The sequence below is a fragment of the Arctopsyche grandis genome, chromosome 9 (assembly GCF_051622035.1).
Source record: "Arctopsyche grandis isolate Sample6627 chromosome 9, ASM5162203v2, whole genome shotgun sequence".
NCBI lineage: Eukaryota > Metazoa > Arthropoda > Insecta > Trichoptera > Hydropsychidae > Arctopsyche > Arctopsyche grandis.
The window spans coordinates 32,697,846-32,713,805 of record NC_135363.1 but is presented as its reverse complement, the minus strand read 5'-3'; the positions used below and the strand labels follow the sequence as shown (position 1 = coordinate 32,713,805).

The 15,960-nt window shown below is 33.4% G+C and overlaps 2 protein-coding genes across 2 annotated transcripts in view; both read left to right on the top strand.

Moving 5' to 3' along the window:
• The window catches only part of LOC143916579 (uncharacterized), a 590,438-nt gene that overhangs the window by 460,141 nt on the left and 114,337 nt on the right, over positions 1-15,960 (top strand). The window lies entirely within an intron of this gene.
• LOC143916419 (sodium-dependent nutrient amino acid transporter 1-like) overlaps positions 1-15,960 on the top strand; it is a 34,962-nt gene that overhangs the window by 9,844 nt on the left and 9,158 nt on the right. The window contains exons 3-11 of the mRNA XM_077437522.1: positions 460-546; positions 633-927; positions 1,028-1,241; positions 3,228-3,498; positions 5,485-5,588; positions 7,478-7,664; positions 7,744-7,920; positions 14,566-14,665; positions 14,751-14,927. Of these exons, the coding sequence (XP_077293648.1) occupies positions 460-546; positions 633-927; positions 1,028-1,241; positions 3,228-3,498; positions 5,485-5,588; positions 7,478-7,664; positions 7,744-7,920; positions 14,566-14,665; positions 14,751-14,927 (1,612 nt within the window). The remainder of the gene's footprint in view (positions 1-459; positions 547-632; positions 928-1,027; positions 1,242-3,227; positions 3,499-5,484; positions 5,589-7,477; positions 7,665-7,743; positions 7,921-14,565; positions 14,666-14,750; positions 14,928-15,960) is intronic.

Below are 15,960 nucleotides of genomic sequence, written 5' to 3'. Positions count from 1 at the left end.
TATATATTTACATAAAATACTTTTGAATTTTAGCAGTTAATGGGTTCGATGCGTATGGATATTTAATGAACGATGGGTGATGAAATTTCATACGATGATTTCAAATACGATTTTAAACGTGTAATTTAAATTTACGGCTAGACGACAATTCTTATTGAATTTGATAACATCAATCAAAAACGTTTGAATTAATCTTATGTTTGTGTACTTTATTAAATATTATGCTATGCGAAGGACTCTTTCGTGGAATCTTAAATTCATATAGTGATTGTAATAAGTTGAAAATTAACGGAAATTCCCTAAAATATCATTCGCTATATAGAATGACGTCGACGAGTAGTTCTTGAAAACCCACACATAAGGATAAAACTGCATTTAAAACGCCATGCTGCTTTTATTGTACCTATACATACGTACACAGGTTTAAAAAACAAGTCAGTGATTATGTATACTTTGCAGGAGTTGCACGGAGAACTGAATCCTGCTTTCGTCCTAGAAGTACATCCAGGACCAAAGGATGATGGCGTCACAAATAGGGCCAATGCAGTAAGTACCAGAATTATAATCGATAGCACAACGAATTCAACAAAATACCAGCCTTACTAAATGTGATTTTTTTAATTTTAAATAAGGACGAAAAGACTGTTCAAAGTGAAGACACGGAGAGCAGGGACGACACTCCGAAAAGGGATCAATGGGGCAAGGGTCTCGAATTTCTCATGTCTTGCATAGCCATGTCCGTGGGCTTGGGGAACATTTGGCGTTTTCCTTTCATAGCTTACGAAAACGGCGGAGGAGCTTTTCTCATACCGTATATTATAGTTCTGATACTCGTAGGGAAGCCTCTGTACTTTATGGAGATGGTCTTGGGTCAGTTCTCCAGCAAGGGATCGGTGAAGGTTTACGATTTCGTACCCGCCATGAGAGGTGAGTCTATTTTCAAAGTTTCAAAGTTCAATCTAATCGACGAATCTATTTAATTAGGTAGTTCAAAACAAATGGATAATCTGATTGATTGTGTTGATAGGTTCTGGGGCTGGACAGACTGTAGCCGTCGCTTGCGTCATGACTTACTACGCTTCCTTGATGTCTATCATCATTTACTATTTGTTTGCTTCGTTCTCTTCTGTTCTGCCATGGACTGTGTGCGAGGAGTCTTGGAAGAATTGCTATCCCTCCGGAGAAGATCTGAGCATCAACGAAACCATGGGATTGGAAAGTTCGTCCGAGCTGTACTTCTTGTAAGTTTTGATTTGACCTCGATTCACTATCTCAGTCGTTGATTGGGATCACAGTTTGATAATTATGATTGAATGAGTACAAAAACAAAAACAAAATATGCTCGTCACTGTCAACAAATCCTTGCTTTGTGTCATCATCGTCATCATCTACAATCATTCACCATCCACTGCTTTTCAATACACTTGCACTCGTCTCTGTTTTGCCCAACTCTCATCCATTTTCCCCTACATATCTTCCTAATTTCGTATACCCATCTTTCCTGCGGTCTTCCTTTTACCATTTTGCATTCTCTAGGGCACCATTCTAGCACTTCTTTAATCCACCTTTCGTTCATTCTTTTAACCACGTGATCCGCTCATTTCCATTTCAATCTCTTTACTATATCCACTATATAGACTACCCTAGTCATACTTCTCACCCACGTATTCCGTTTCCTGTCTTTATTCGCTATGTCAAGCATACAAGGTTTCATACTTCTTTGAGTGAAATATCCAAGTTTCATATCCATACGTCATCACTGGCAAAACACATTGATCGAAGATCTTTTTCTTCAGGCAAAGTGGCATTTTTGATTGAAAAACCGCATTCATTCGTCCAAATGCACTCCATTCTAATTTCATACGTCTCTTTATTTCTTCTTCTTTACTACCGGATATGTCAATTATTTGACGTAACATCTATTTGTTCATTTATGTACATATATATAGTTCACATCCATACGTTGTCACTGGCAAAACAAATTGATCGAAGATTTTTGTCGTCATAAATACTGTCTGATTTCATTTGGAGCACGAATTAAATTAAGTAAAAATCGTTAGGGCCAAACGTGGCACTTGCTTTTTAGTGATATTGGAAGAAGAGGGCTTGTACATATTTACATGTATCTTGATTTTATTTATCATACATAATTTACTAACCTCCTCAAGTTGACTTTGTCAAAGCTAGACACTGATCGTTTTTCATAACTTCGAATCCATGATAGGTTTCGTTTTCGAATCCATGATTATTTTAGCTAATAAGCTACCACTGCGTTTCCAGTATACCTATAAATATATTAATAAATTTTGATCAGTGTGTTACCAACTATGCTTCATATAGTAAACTAGTTTTTTACCCGGCTTTGCTCAGTATTTGTAATATAAACAGCTTAACAATGGCTTAAAATCTAATAGTAAATATTCATTTGATTTTTTATTAAATGTATTTGAATCGAAAAAAATATACACAATATTCAACCAATTGAATTGTCCAACCAAAGATACTTACATATATACATAAAAAATTTCCTTCGAAATTATATATTAGATTGTACTATATATTATATAATTATATTTTATTCCGAAAATATAAATAAATGGTAATTTTGATTAAAAAATCACGCAATTTCCGTATTTATTAAATTGCTCCAATAAAATGCAATTTTAATAAGATCGTTTCTTAGCAACAACATTCAACCGGTTTCTATCGATTCCATTATCATAAATAGTCAGCTTTTGCAAAAGGATTTTAAAATGCAAGATGCAATTAAATGAATATAACTACATATGTGCATGCGCATACATAATTGAGGAAAACAAGTCGTGATGATTTAAAATCATTGAATAAAACACACACGTATTGGTTTTTGGCTTGGGTTGATGTTTTTTTGTTATATTATTATTATACACATATATTGTTTACATATTTTAGTATAGTATAAATGTAAGCAAGCTACGCTACGCTATCTATCCGAGTGATTTAATCCGCAATGAACACGAGTCTGGTACAATTTGGATTTCCACAATAGCTCATCAGTCATTTGAAATTTTGATTAGGTGTACCGCAATCGCGATAACGACTTCAATTAGTTTAGCATAAAAAGAACCGAAACCGATACGCACTACGTTTGCGGATTATATCTCGAGTGTAGACACGTTGCGATTTTATTATTATAACTCTATGTATGTACATATATCTGTAATACAATGTGCTTATATTTTTCGCAGAAAGACCGTGCTCAGACAATTGCCAAACATTGATGACGGCATCGGAACACCGGAATGGAAGTTAATTCTTTGCCTGCTGGCCGCTTGGCTATCAGTTTTCCTGGTTTTGCTGCGGGGAGTCAAGAGTTCGGGAAAAGCCGCGTATTTTCTGGCGATTTTCCCGTACATCGTCATGTTTGTTCTGCTCATCAGGGCTGTCACTCTTCCCGGAGCCAAAAATGGCATCATCTACTTCATTGAACCTGATTTTGACAAGCTTCTAGACCCATCGGTAAGTATCTTTTTTTAATATGAATAGTAGCGCAAATTTACCGATGGTGAAATTTTGCCGATTTACCGGTAAACCAGTATACCGGTATGCCGGTATTGCAATCCCTAGTCACAAAAATCAAAAAATTCTAACAGGAGACGGTCAATCTGTGTTTTTTGTCGACCACAAGGTCTCGCCAGCAGCGAATTTGGCCGGGAATTCTCTACTCGTATGCAATAGTGCACTACTCTATGAACCATAAACAAATACAAATATAAATTAAAATTGTAATCAGACAATGTGTGATAGGTAAGTGTAAGCCAAATAAATTTAACCATAACTCAATGATTAGGCAGTTTTTTTACTATGTAGTAGAGACATCGAGAGTTCAAATTCCGGTTGGAATCCGAAATAATCATTCGATTTTTTTAATGATTACAAGTCCATTGATTGCTTCTGGCAAGATCTGGATGACAGGTCCAGACTTGTTCTAAGGACTTCTTATTCTATACAATTCGATTGAAAAATGCGCATATATGTATGTAGAAAAGCCTCATCACGAAAGTTTCCGATATAAATAATTCCGTATATTGAAAAACTGCCCAGATAGAAAAATATTATAAATATTTTTAGTTTATTTAAGGGTTTTCTTATGGGGGAGGGTGTTAGCATATTGGAACCGTGTCAATTAGTGCTTTACGCGTTTGAGCTTCTTTGTATATGTCACAGTGAAATTATATTTCAAGTGAAAATATATTTTCAGTGAAATCATAACCAGTTACATTTTCACGGTTGGTTTTATACATTTGAGATTAGATTGTTAGGTTTGGTATTATTTAAGGGTTAGAATAGGTTAGGTTAAGTTAGGGTTGGCCCTATTCATTTAAGATCGGGTTGTTAGGGTTAAATTTATAGAGTTGAACGTTGTGAATTCATTGTTTGATACATTTTCACTGCTTGAATTGGTGAAAATATGCTTTCACTGTAACATATACATACATACGATTTTAAACTTTTTTTCTGTGTACACAATTTTCTGAGCAGGTTTTTTTTCTATTAATAACCTAAATAACTTATTCAGGGTAAATAATTAATGAGGATTAAAACAAGCAGACTCGGAAATGATAAATACATAGATATATAGTATGGTGACAGGTGAACTAATTTATAGTGCCTGAAATTAACAGGTACTCAAAATGATAGCGAAATTGGTATATGTTCGTACATATGCAGGTTCAAAGTCATTTTTATCGGTCACAATATTTTCATGGTGTGTAATGAGACTATTGACTTGTAAATCAATTGAACAAGTTCGTGATTTTACATTACACACGCATATTATGTATTTATAAAAATGAACGTTGTCTTTCCGTCAGTTTTAAGAACGGTGACGTCATTTATTAGACGTAAATGTTAGTGTGTGGGTTTGTATTTGTGAGAAATTTCACATTTTAAACTACATATTTAAGACTATTTCAACAGATTAGACCATTGATCGAGAAAAATCAATTATATGATCCAAATTTTGGTCAATTTTAGTGATTTACAGAACAACGTGTTGATATATCAACGGGAAAAACACTAACAGAATATATGGTGAATATGTTTTAATTGCTTGTAAAAATTTGGGCTATTTTATGGACTATATTCTCTATGTGAATACGTATAGTCATAGTACATATAAAATATAGAAAAGTTGGAAAATTCAACGATTGTAAAAATGCACTGGCGAGCATTAGACGGATAAGACTAAATAAAGAAGAGGAAAAACGACGATTTGAAAAGTAGCCGTTCTATGTGCACTGAAATTTTTCAATGTGGCCAGTCGAGCTCGGAAAACTCGGAAAATTCTCGCTAGATCCCTTTCTTATTCCGCTCAGTCCACTTTCATTGTAGATCGAAAGCGTTTATGTATAACTTTGTATGCGAAATTCTGTTTTATGCGCTATTATTATATTTTAAAATACTTTATATATTTAATATAATATGTACGTATGCTTGTTTTAGGTGTGGTATGCAGCTGTAACCCAGTGCTTCTTTTCGTTGTCTGTCTGCTTCGGAAATGTCATCATGTATTCGTCATACAACAATTTCAGGCACAATATATACCGGTAAATCCATCTGATTGATTTATATTTAAATATAATAAAATATTAGTAAAAAAAAAATATCATATGAATATGTTTGCACATATTTCGGTGAACAAACGAGCGAATAATATATCGTCATTGTGTTATAACTTTTTCAATATATTTCAGACGATTAATCATTTTTTTCTGAATATTATTGAATGAAAATGTAATTTATCATGTAGTTTGTCTTTTTTTGGCGTTTATTACGTGGTATGAAATTAATATGATAATTCGGATCGATTGATGCATGTTTAAATATTTAAAGACTTTGCATTGACATCTATTCTCTATAAAAATTCATATGAGATCCAATTTGTAGTACTTTTTCAATGTATCTAAATACATAATATGATCATTAATAATATGTATTTTGTTGCTGAAATCTGCCAAAAAAATAGCAGTATATGAGTTAACTTAGGAAATGCCTGTCTTTAAGATGTTTTTATAATTAAAAATCATGTTTTTTTCTTACCAGAGCGATGACTAATCAATCTTTACTAAGTTTGACCCATTAAATTCAAATATTTTTGGATTCTTCCTGTTTATGAGATAAGAGCGTTTAAAATTTTTTTACAGATTTTCGGCTTTTGCTATTGTTAACTAAAAAAATCTAATACTGCTCTGCCAAAAGTGAGAATTAGAATGAATAGTCAGATGTTTTTTTTTATATATTTTTGTTATTTTATATTGCTTTTAAATACTTTTAATTGGTTATCTAGTGAATTTTAAACTGAAAAATATCCTTTTTTCCATAATATTATGAATTCATTTCGCTAATTTGTCATTAACTAGGTTTATAAGGGGATGGCTATTTTATCTCAATATTTTTTATAAATAATTTTAAATTCAGTTAAATAATCACTTACGAGTGACGAAAGTCCTAGGAGATTTCACAATAGCTCGAGAAAAAAAAAATATTTTTAACTTTTAAAATTCGCTACATAATTAATAATAATTATATTAAATAAATTATAATTCATAATCAATAGAAATACACCTGACTATAATTATAATACTCACACTTGGCACAGCTTTACTAAATATTGAGTTAGATACTGCAAAAGCTAAAAACCTATTCGAATATAGTGGGTCAAACATCTTATATCTATTTTAATAGCTACTGATCTACTGATCATTCTCTATTTTACAGTTTTAATTTAATTTTGTTAGTTATCATATTATTATATTATTCTAATGTTAATGTACAGCATAATAGGAAAAAGAGCTTAAAAACTTATTTACAATTCTTATCAATGCTCATAATACATCTAATACATAATATTAATTAAAGACTCTCTAAAGTTGATGACCTAAAGCAGATTGTGTTTAGGTAATCTGTGTGTTATACCTGAAGGGTATAGACATTTTGTTGTAATCACTGAGACTCTTCACAAGTGTGTTAGTATGGTTATTAGTGATTCTGTCATAGAATCTACTGGTTAGTTTGTTAGTAATGTCTGTAAAAAACGGAATATTATATATGGCATGCAGTTTTTTCAAGTTAGTATATATGGGTGTATTATAAATTATTTTTAGGGATTTATTTTGTATTACTTGGAGCTTGGAAAGGTTAGTATTCGAGGCGTTATTCCATACAGGTGAATTAAAATACATAAAATCTATGTAAATAATCAGAAACTCGTCACATTTAATGATTGTACATATGTATGTGTGTATGTATGTATGTACATTTACAATGAACACGCAACGACAATTTATATACATTGCTCACACACGTAATTTCGTAATTTAACAATACAAGGTAAATACTATACTCAAGTTGCATGACGGACACTATTGTGTAATGGAAAATTATTCAACATTGAATTATTAACGTTTTAATAATAATGAAAAAAATTTTTTTGAAGGGATGCTATGATCGTGACGTCACTCGACACGGTCACCAGTCTATTGGCAGGCTTCACCATATTCGGAATCCTCGGAAACCTGGCCCAGGAGTCCGGAAAGGAGATTCCGGATGTTGTTCAGAGTGGGTGGGCTTTGGCTTTCGTTTCATATCCGGAGGCCATCAGCAAATTTAAAGCGGTCCCTCAGGTTCTTATTTCATATACATATAATACGAACACTTTCACTCTCATATTTCGCCTATTTGACGTTCGCTTTAAAATTTCAGCTCTTTTCCGTGCTGTTTTTCCTGATGTTGTTCGTTCTCGGAATTGGTTCCAATGTTGCCATGGCGTCCAGCATCATCACTGTTGTCAGGGATAAGTTTCCACATGTCAAACATTGGCATGCTGTCATAGCTGTGGCGATATTCGGATTCAGCATAGGACTCGTTTATATCACTCCGGTAAGTTTAGAGCATAGGACAAGAGGCTTTCGTATATGTACGTGTGTGTATGTGAATTCATTATTCAATATTCGAATGGTTGAATGTCTGTTGACCTTTTAACACACCTAAAGCGGGTCACGTAGTACTACGTTTCATATGAGCTTGACGCGAAATGCGGGATACGTAGTATTACGTTTGATATTGGTTCATCGCGGAAGGCAGGATACGCAGTACTACGTTTATTCTAATAGTATATGGAGATTTTTTTTATATGAGTTTGAATGTTGAGCGATTTTTATAATATTTTGCCCGGTACCGCTATTGTGTGTAATATAGAATTAAATTTTATTAGTCAACATGAAAAATTTGATTATAAGGCTGCGCTGGCATGTTTTCGTTGTAAATTGTATTATTTGGGAATTTCGAAATATAATACTAATTTCGCAAAGGCCGATACATAAAGTGGGGAAAACAAATTTGTTTTTGCCGTCGAAAAGGGTTGAATTTCTTTCAAATCCTTTGAGGGCTTTCTCCATATTAATTACTTTAATTATCCTGTGGTTTCTGTTGAACTTAGAGCGATTAATAAATTACAAGCTAACTGAAAAATCGCTTTGTCGAGAAGCGTAAGTGAATTAGACGATAAATTAGCGGTTCTGTGATGAAAGCGAACACGAAAGATTCGCATCACAAGAATTGCATACAATTTGATCGCAAAATATTATTTATTACACTTCCAGAAAGGATATTAAACAAAAGTTTTCTAATTTTACTTTGCTATAAGATTAATTTGTTTTTGATCTACATTTCCTAATCTATTTATAATATTTAAGTTTAAGTTTGGACTATTGTGGCATTATAGGGTCCCTAATGCGTCACAATGGTCGAAAAAATACAATACAATAATAAAATATATATATGTATATACATATGTACATGTAATGAAGGAGAAAGAAAGATACTCGTGATCCAGCTGACCTACTTAACAGACTAACACGGCTGGACAGGGAAAGTAGAATAGTAGGATTAAAAATTAATGTAGGTAAGACCAAACTAATGTTCAATATCTATTGCATGCCTGATAGCATCTCATTAAACATGATAAATCAGTAGAAGTAGTAAATAATTATTTATATTTAGGTCAAATAATTGACATGTCCGGTAGTAAAGATGAAGAGATAAAGAGACGTCTGAAATTAGAATGGAGTGCATTTGGACGAATGAATGCGATTTTTAAATAAAAAATTCCACTTTGCATAAAGAAAAAGATCTTCGATTGTTTTGCCAGTGATGACGTATGAATGTAAAACCTGGACATTAAAGGCCAAGTCCAGTCCAATAGTCCAATGCAATCAAAGAAGTATGAATCTAATATATATGTAATTTCGAAAGAAACTCTGTATGTATGTAATTATATAAGTATGTAAGTATGTACAAATGTATCTTTGGTTGGAAATCGAAAACGAGTCGAAGTTTCTATGACGATTCGATATATTTTTTCGATTCAAATAAATTTAATAAAAAAACAAATGGATATTTACTATTAGATTCACCATGTTTAAGCTGTTTATATTACAAATACTGAGCGAAACCGGGTAAAACAACTAGTAAAATATACATAAATACGCACATATAAAAATACAATCTTAGAGTTTTTCTCTATTTCTTCTTAAATAAAAATAAAACCCCATTTTAAAATATTTCTTAGAGCTGATGTGCGTTTTCTTCCATGTGCGGTTTTTTCCATGTGGTGCTTCGTGTGTGCAATTTTATAAGTTCGGTATTTTCGGCGTGTGGATTTTTCCGTGCAGTTTTACTCAATTATCAAATCGGCAGATACATAAATCCGGCATAAAATTATATTCGCAATGTCATTTTAATTTAATTATATTTTATAAATAAAACGAATCAATTCGATAAATGAAAGTGAATCATTTAGATATAAAGCGATAGAAGATGATTTTTTTTGTTTATCAACTTTATCAATTAAGTGGCACACTTTGAATTTTTTGTGCTAAATTTATATTGAATGTTTTATATGCGATGATTCAGCGCAATGTGCGAAATTTAAGTGCGCAATAATTTTTTTTTTGGAAATAACGAGTCAATCATCGGAAACTTTCTAATAAAATATGTACGCGCGTGTAATTTGTGTAGGTCGACTAATGAAATCGTTAGATTATCATTTCGTTAAAAAAATCATTTCATTGATCAATAAGAATGAATCAACTGAATGCCTATTATGATTAACAAAAAAATTGAATACGATAATTTGATAGCACAATGAAAATATGTACACTCGGTGATTCGAAATCAAACTTTTCACTTATATTTTTTAATCAAAATGTTATTTAAATTTTTTATTAAAAATTTGTTTTTATATAAACCCTTCTTGTGTTCTATAATTGATGTAAATGCACTATAAAAGTATTTTAATACTAGCAGAGCACAGACCGACAACTATACGTAAACAGCATTACGAAAAATTATTTATTATTTTGGATACCTCCTTTACGTTTCACTTAAGATTACAATTCAGGAAAAAATTTGCCTCTTATCCGATCGTTTTCATACTTTGCCATATTGCTCATTTTGGTCATCAATATAAGTAAATGGATCCTCCACCATTACGATGGTGCAAAAATATCGTTTGAAATTTGAATTTCTGAAAAGTGCCTGACGTCTATCCAGTTCTTAGTTTTAAACATAGATGGCGGTAGTAAAATAAAATTATTGGTATTTTTATTAAAAGTAATAATTTTATATACAAATTATAGAAGAGGTATGTGTTTTTATTATTTAGTATATACGATATATGGACACATTGATGTTTTCCGTAATATGTACGTAACAGTAACCAAAACTATCTGTTCATATTATACAGCAGTACATGTTACCGAAACGTATCAAGAAAAACGTTTTTTTTTTGGCCACTGTGAAAATATTTATGGAGTCGTAGTGACGTCATAGTGGCGAGTGCACCCGTACTAACGAAAGAGCGCATGCGAGTATGTACATATATACGATACCACGTACATATCTTAGCGCTCTGTAATGTATGCATAAGTAAGCTGGTTTTGTCTTGCACTGTACCAAAAAGAGTCTGAACGTGCGCTGCTGTATAGTATGAATATAAATAGTTTTTTCCGTGCACTGCTGTTGACTTGCAGTGTTAGATCATATAAATAGACTTCACTTATGACTCGTCCAAATTGACACAACGAACGATCGAACGAACACTCAGCCAGTACTCATATGAATATGGATAGATACAAAAGCGTGTGTTTCAAGAATAAGAATACTACCCGTTAAGCCTGAACATGCATTGAACATGGGTCGTGTAATCCGTGTCATTCATTTGTCAACGTTTATAAAGACTGATTTACACCAGATTTTCTGAATTTATAGCCATAGCAGAATTACCCGATGGAAATCCCTGACTGCTGAGTATTTTAGATTGTGACTTGTTATTTATATTGTGAGCATTACATTTTAACAACAATGAAGAAGATGGAACTAGTTTTGGAAAAATACATTCATTAATGTACTTATTTTATTCATTTTATATTGTTGCAAGATATATTACGAGTCTAAATACACCGTTACAAAACTCGAAATCCTCAGCGGTAGCTATCTAGTGAAGTGATTTAGGGTTTGTTTAGATAAGCTACAATTTTTATACCTGCTTTCTATTGGATTTCTAAATAATTCTTGTTGGAAATGTTGGCGAAATTTTCAGCGTGGCAGGCTTTCAACAGAAAAGACGTCAGCACTCAAAGGGTTAAACTAAGAATTTCATTGAAATTACAAATTAATATACAAACACCACATATTAGCCAATACCTGTTAAAATAGCCGCTTTTCGGGAGCTTTTTGAACAGGCTACGCAAACTCCAAAATGTAGTAAAATGTATTAGTGAGTGAGAGAGGGCCTTTGCCATAAAATCAGAAGTTCATGAATAATGAATAGGTGGGTAAAGTCGGGGAGACTGATCAGCGATTCGATCAGGTAAGTGATTGCTCTTTTCTGAGGGTGAGAATCCAGCCCTGGATTCGTTAGTTTTGGGAGTTTTGATATGAATTAATTAGGCGTTTGGTATAGTTTGGCGGTTTCGCACAGCTTTCGGCACTTTCGAATGTCCAAGGGCTCGGCAACGAAAGGGCTAACGGCAATTAGGAGCTCATTAAAATGTTCGCAAGCAGTCATTGGCCCCTAGACCGCAACTCGGTGCTACTTTCCTAATGTTTCCTACTGACGACTGTTTGTACCTACTGCGAAAATAATTAAAAGAAAAAATATTATAATTAAAGCAAGTATATGTATAATATTATACGTGAGATCTCTTAATTGGTTAATTACTGTACAAGACCGCGACGGCCAGTTTACCTTGCTGATTGAATCGATTTTTAAATCGGATGTTTTTTTAATTAAGTCTTTCTGGGTAATTGAATGCAATGTTAAAATGTTGTTAGTGAAAGGTGAGAGGATATTCGTTATCGTTTAATGTGATGTTTGAAAGGCAAATAACAGCAATATTTGTGTCGGAGCAAATTTGCTAGATATGTACATATGTATATAGCTTAACCGCTCCAGTATAGAGGCAAAGAGACAATTATTTATGTCCTTTTTGTATTAGCCTCTAAACTGGTGAACTACGGATGAAATACAAGCAGGAGACAATGAAGAGGATAATGACATGCGGCTGCGCCCCCTTTGGAGCCCCATGGGGCTGCGCCCCCTGCGGGGATTGTGAATCCTTTGAATCGTAAAAAATACCATGTAAAAAAAAAGATTTTTAAAAACATACCTTTTCATATTTTTAATAAAAATACCAATAATTTTATTTTATTACCGCCATCTATGTTTAAAACTAAGAACTGGATAGATGTCAGGCACTTTTCCGAAATTCAAATTTCAAACGCGTCTTACACGATATTTTTGCACCATCGTAATGGCGGAGGATCCATTTACTTATATTGATGACCAAAATGAGCAATATGGCAAAGTATGAAAACGATCGGATAAGAGGCAAATTTTTTCCTGAATTGTAATCGGAAGTGAAACGTAAAGGAGGTATACAAAAATCGAATCGGCGCCTATGAATCGAAAAAAAAAATCGAATCATTTGTTCGATGACGTCACGGATCTACGAACGAAAGATACATACATACAAAGTCTCTTTCCAAATTATATATGTATATTAGATATAAAAACGGTGTGTCGGCAAATATGTATATACTAGTGTTGTACCCGTTGATATTTCAACGGGTGGTTTCAGAAACAAATTGATACATGATTTAAAATAAAGTTACAATACGTATAGTAATAATTAGTCGGAATCGGAACTAAAACAGAAATCGGGAACCGGGAACCGGAACTGAAACAAGGATCGAGAACCGGAACTGAAAAAGGAATCTGGATCCGGAATTGAAACAGTAATCGGGATCCAGAACTGAAACTGGAATAGGGACCCGGAACTGAAACAGTAATCGGAACTAAAACGGTAATCGAGGCTGCCGCCTATAGGCGGCAGTGAATTTGTAATTCTATTGTTACATCCGTACTCACTATTTCAGTTAGTGAAATTATACTTTCACTGGCAGTAACACTTTCACTGTAACATATACAAAACGCTTATTTCGTCACACGTTCGTACATATGCCACACCGACAATGCGCATGTGAAATTTGTAAACTGACATTATATGTAAATATTATCCCTATATAAAATATAAATATAAATATTACCCCTATTTTTTTCCCACTGCCTTTTTACAATGTATGCTAGGCTTTGACTCACTCACTTCGAGAAGAATTATTGCCATTTACAAATATTTCTTGGAAGTATTAAAGGGAAGTATTGACAACCTTCGATTTTATCGGAACTTAAATTTTGGGCGCCTGAATGCGGTAGAGCTGTGCGTCAGCGTTTACTTTTCCAACTTATTGCTGCGAAAATGTCTGCTTTCAATAACTCTTCTCTTGTAAAGTCTATCCGGTTCCGTAATGTGATTGATGGGCATTTGGACCTGTTTAATTGTCATGTTGATGAGCTGGTTAGTTTCTTGAGACTCAAAACGAGACTAGTTGAATGAGATGAATGATTGAAATTTTTATTGTTTTTATTTTGTTATTTTCTTTTTTTTGTTATGTAAAACTGGTGTGATGCTTTGGGGCAACATGTCAGGTCACACTGGTCATTTCATTGTTATTGTTATTATAATTATAAATAAATAAATAAATATGGTGCTCACACCCAAACAAATGCACGAACGCGTGCACCTATGTAGTTACTAGTAAATTATTGAACCCTAATTTGAATGCGTCGTTTACGAATTGAGACTGGAATTGAAGATCAAAAGAGGCGGATGAGTTCGGTTGCAAAACAGTGAATAGTTAATAATTACATTCACTCGCCCCGGGTCCCAATTTGTCATTTCTTTAGTCGTTGAAAAGCATTATGGTAATTCAAAGGATAAGTGACGAAGGTAAAAGGACCGCAGAGTGCGTATACAATCAAAATGTCCCGGGATCCTTTGAAGTGGCCGTCCGGAAAAATAATTCCCGGGGACCACTTTGTGGTGGATAATTAAGCTCACTTATAATCCCGAAACAAACCTATAAACAATAACGAAACATTCATTTGAAAATTATTATTTCTAGGGTGGAATGTTCATCTTGAATCTCGTCGATCATCACGGAGGCTCGTTCATTGTGTACATTTTGGGCATCGGTCAAATATGTGCCGTTTCTTGGATCTATGGTAAATATGTACATATGTATATTGTAGACATTTTAAGGGTTGATCAGATAAGGGTTTTAATGTTTTTTTTTCTTTGTTCAATTAGGTATGAGGAGGTTCTGTAACGATATTGAGTTCATGCTGAATATGAAGCCGAGTCTTTACTGGAGGATTTGTTGGGCGATAGTAACACCTGCTATTCTCATTATCGTTTTGTTGTATTCATTAATAGCAATGAAGCCACTGGAGTACAACAAGGTTGCCTATCCAGTAGCTGCTATAGGTATTATTATTTTATTTATTTTTATACGGTCTCATTTGGTTTTGACGTTTCTGTTGGTATTAGGGATTGCAAAAATATTATTATTACAAAGGTATTATCGAAAGAAAAAAATAGCTATACCGATATTTCCGGTATTTTTTTTTAATTAATCAATATATATACCGATATATATAAAATTGAATGTCCGTTCGTCTGATTGTCTGTCTGTCTAGTATAGGCTCCTAAACCACTCAACTGATTACGATGAGACTTTCAGGATTTGTTGTATGCATGTCCGGGAAGCTTACTAAGAAAAAAAACGGGAATAAACCTCATAATAATAATATTTGTAATTACGATTTTACCGACGCGAAAGTTTGAAGGGCCATTGTGTAGTCAAGGAAATGTGTTCGTTGGTAACCACGTTACCAGTTGGTTTATGACGACACGGCGTTGAAGAGACGTTAGTTGAGTTAGTTTCCTACAACCATCATTTGAAACGGGAATGAGAATGGGAACGGGAATATTACGCTTTATTCTGGCATTGCAACGCATGCCGGGTTCATCTAGTTGTTTGTAAAAAAAAACAGGTGCTCTCAATATTTCGAACACTGCTTGCGTGGTTAAATATATTGAATGAAAAATACGCCAAACCCAAAAATTCAAATAAAGGACATTCGGGTACAAAACTGTGAAGTAGGCACGTCCCAGGTATAAAGTAATATAATATTTCATGAAAATTTGTGTTTTTTGTTTCGTTTTTAGTATTTTTTTTTGCAATTCCGACTTATCTGATATCCAAACATCGCTCACTGGAGAAGCAGGAGTCAGACTGGGGAATGGGAAATAAATTATAAACACTGCCCTCGTTTGTATAAGTCGGGTCACTTAGAAAAATGGTTCAGAGACGAGATATGACTTTTCTTATAGATCTATGCCCAGTAAACACGAATTTGGTAATAAAACATGTTGATTAGCTCGGATTCTAGATATGTGTTATTGATTCTAGATTCGGAGATTCGGATTATAGATTCGGAGATATGTGTTTTTTAAA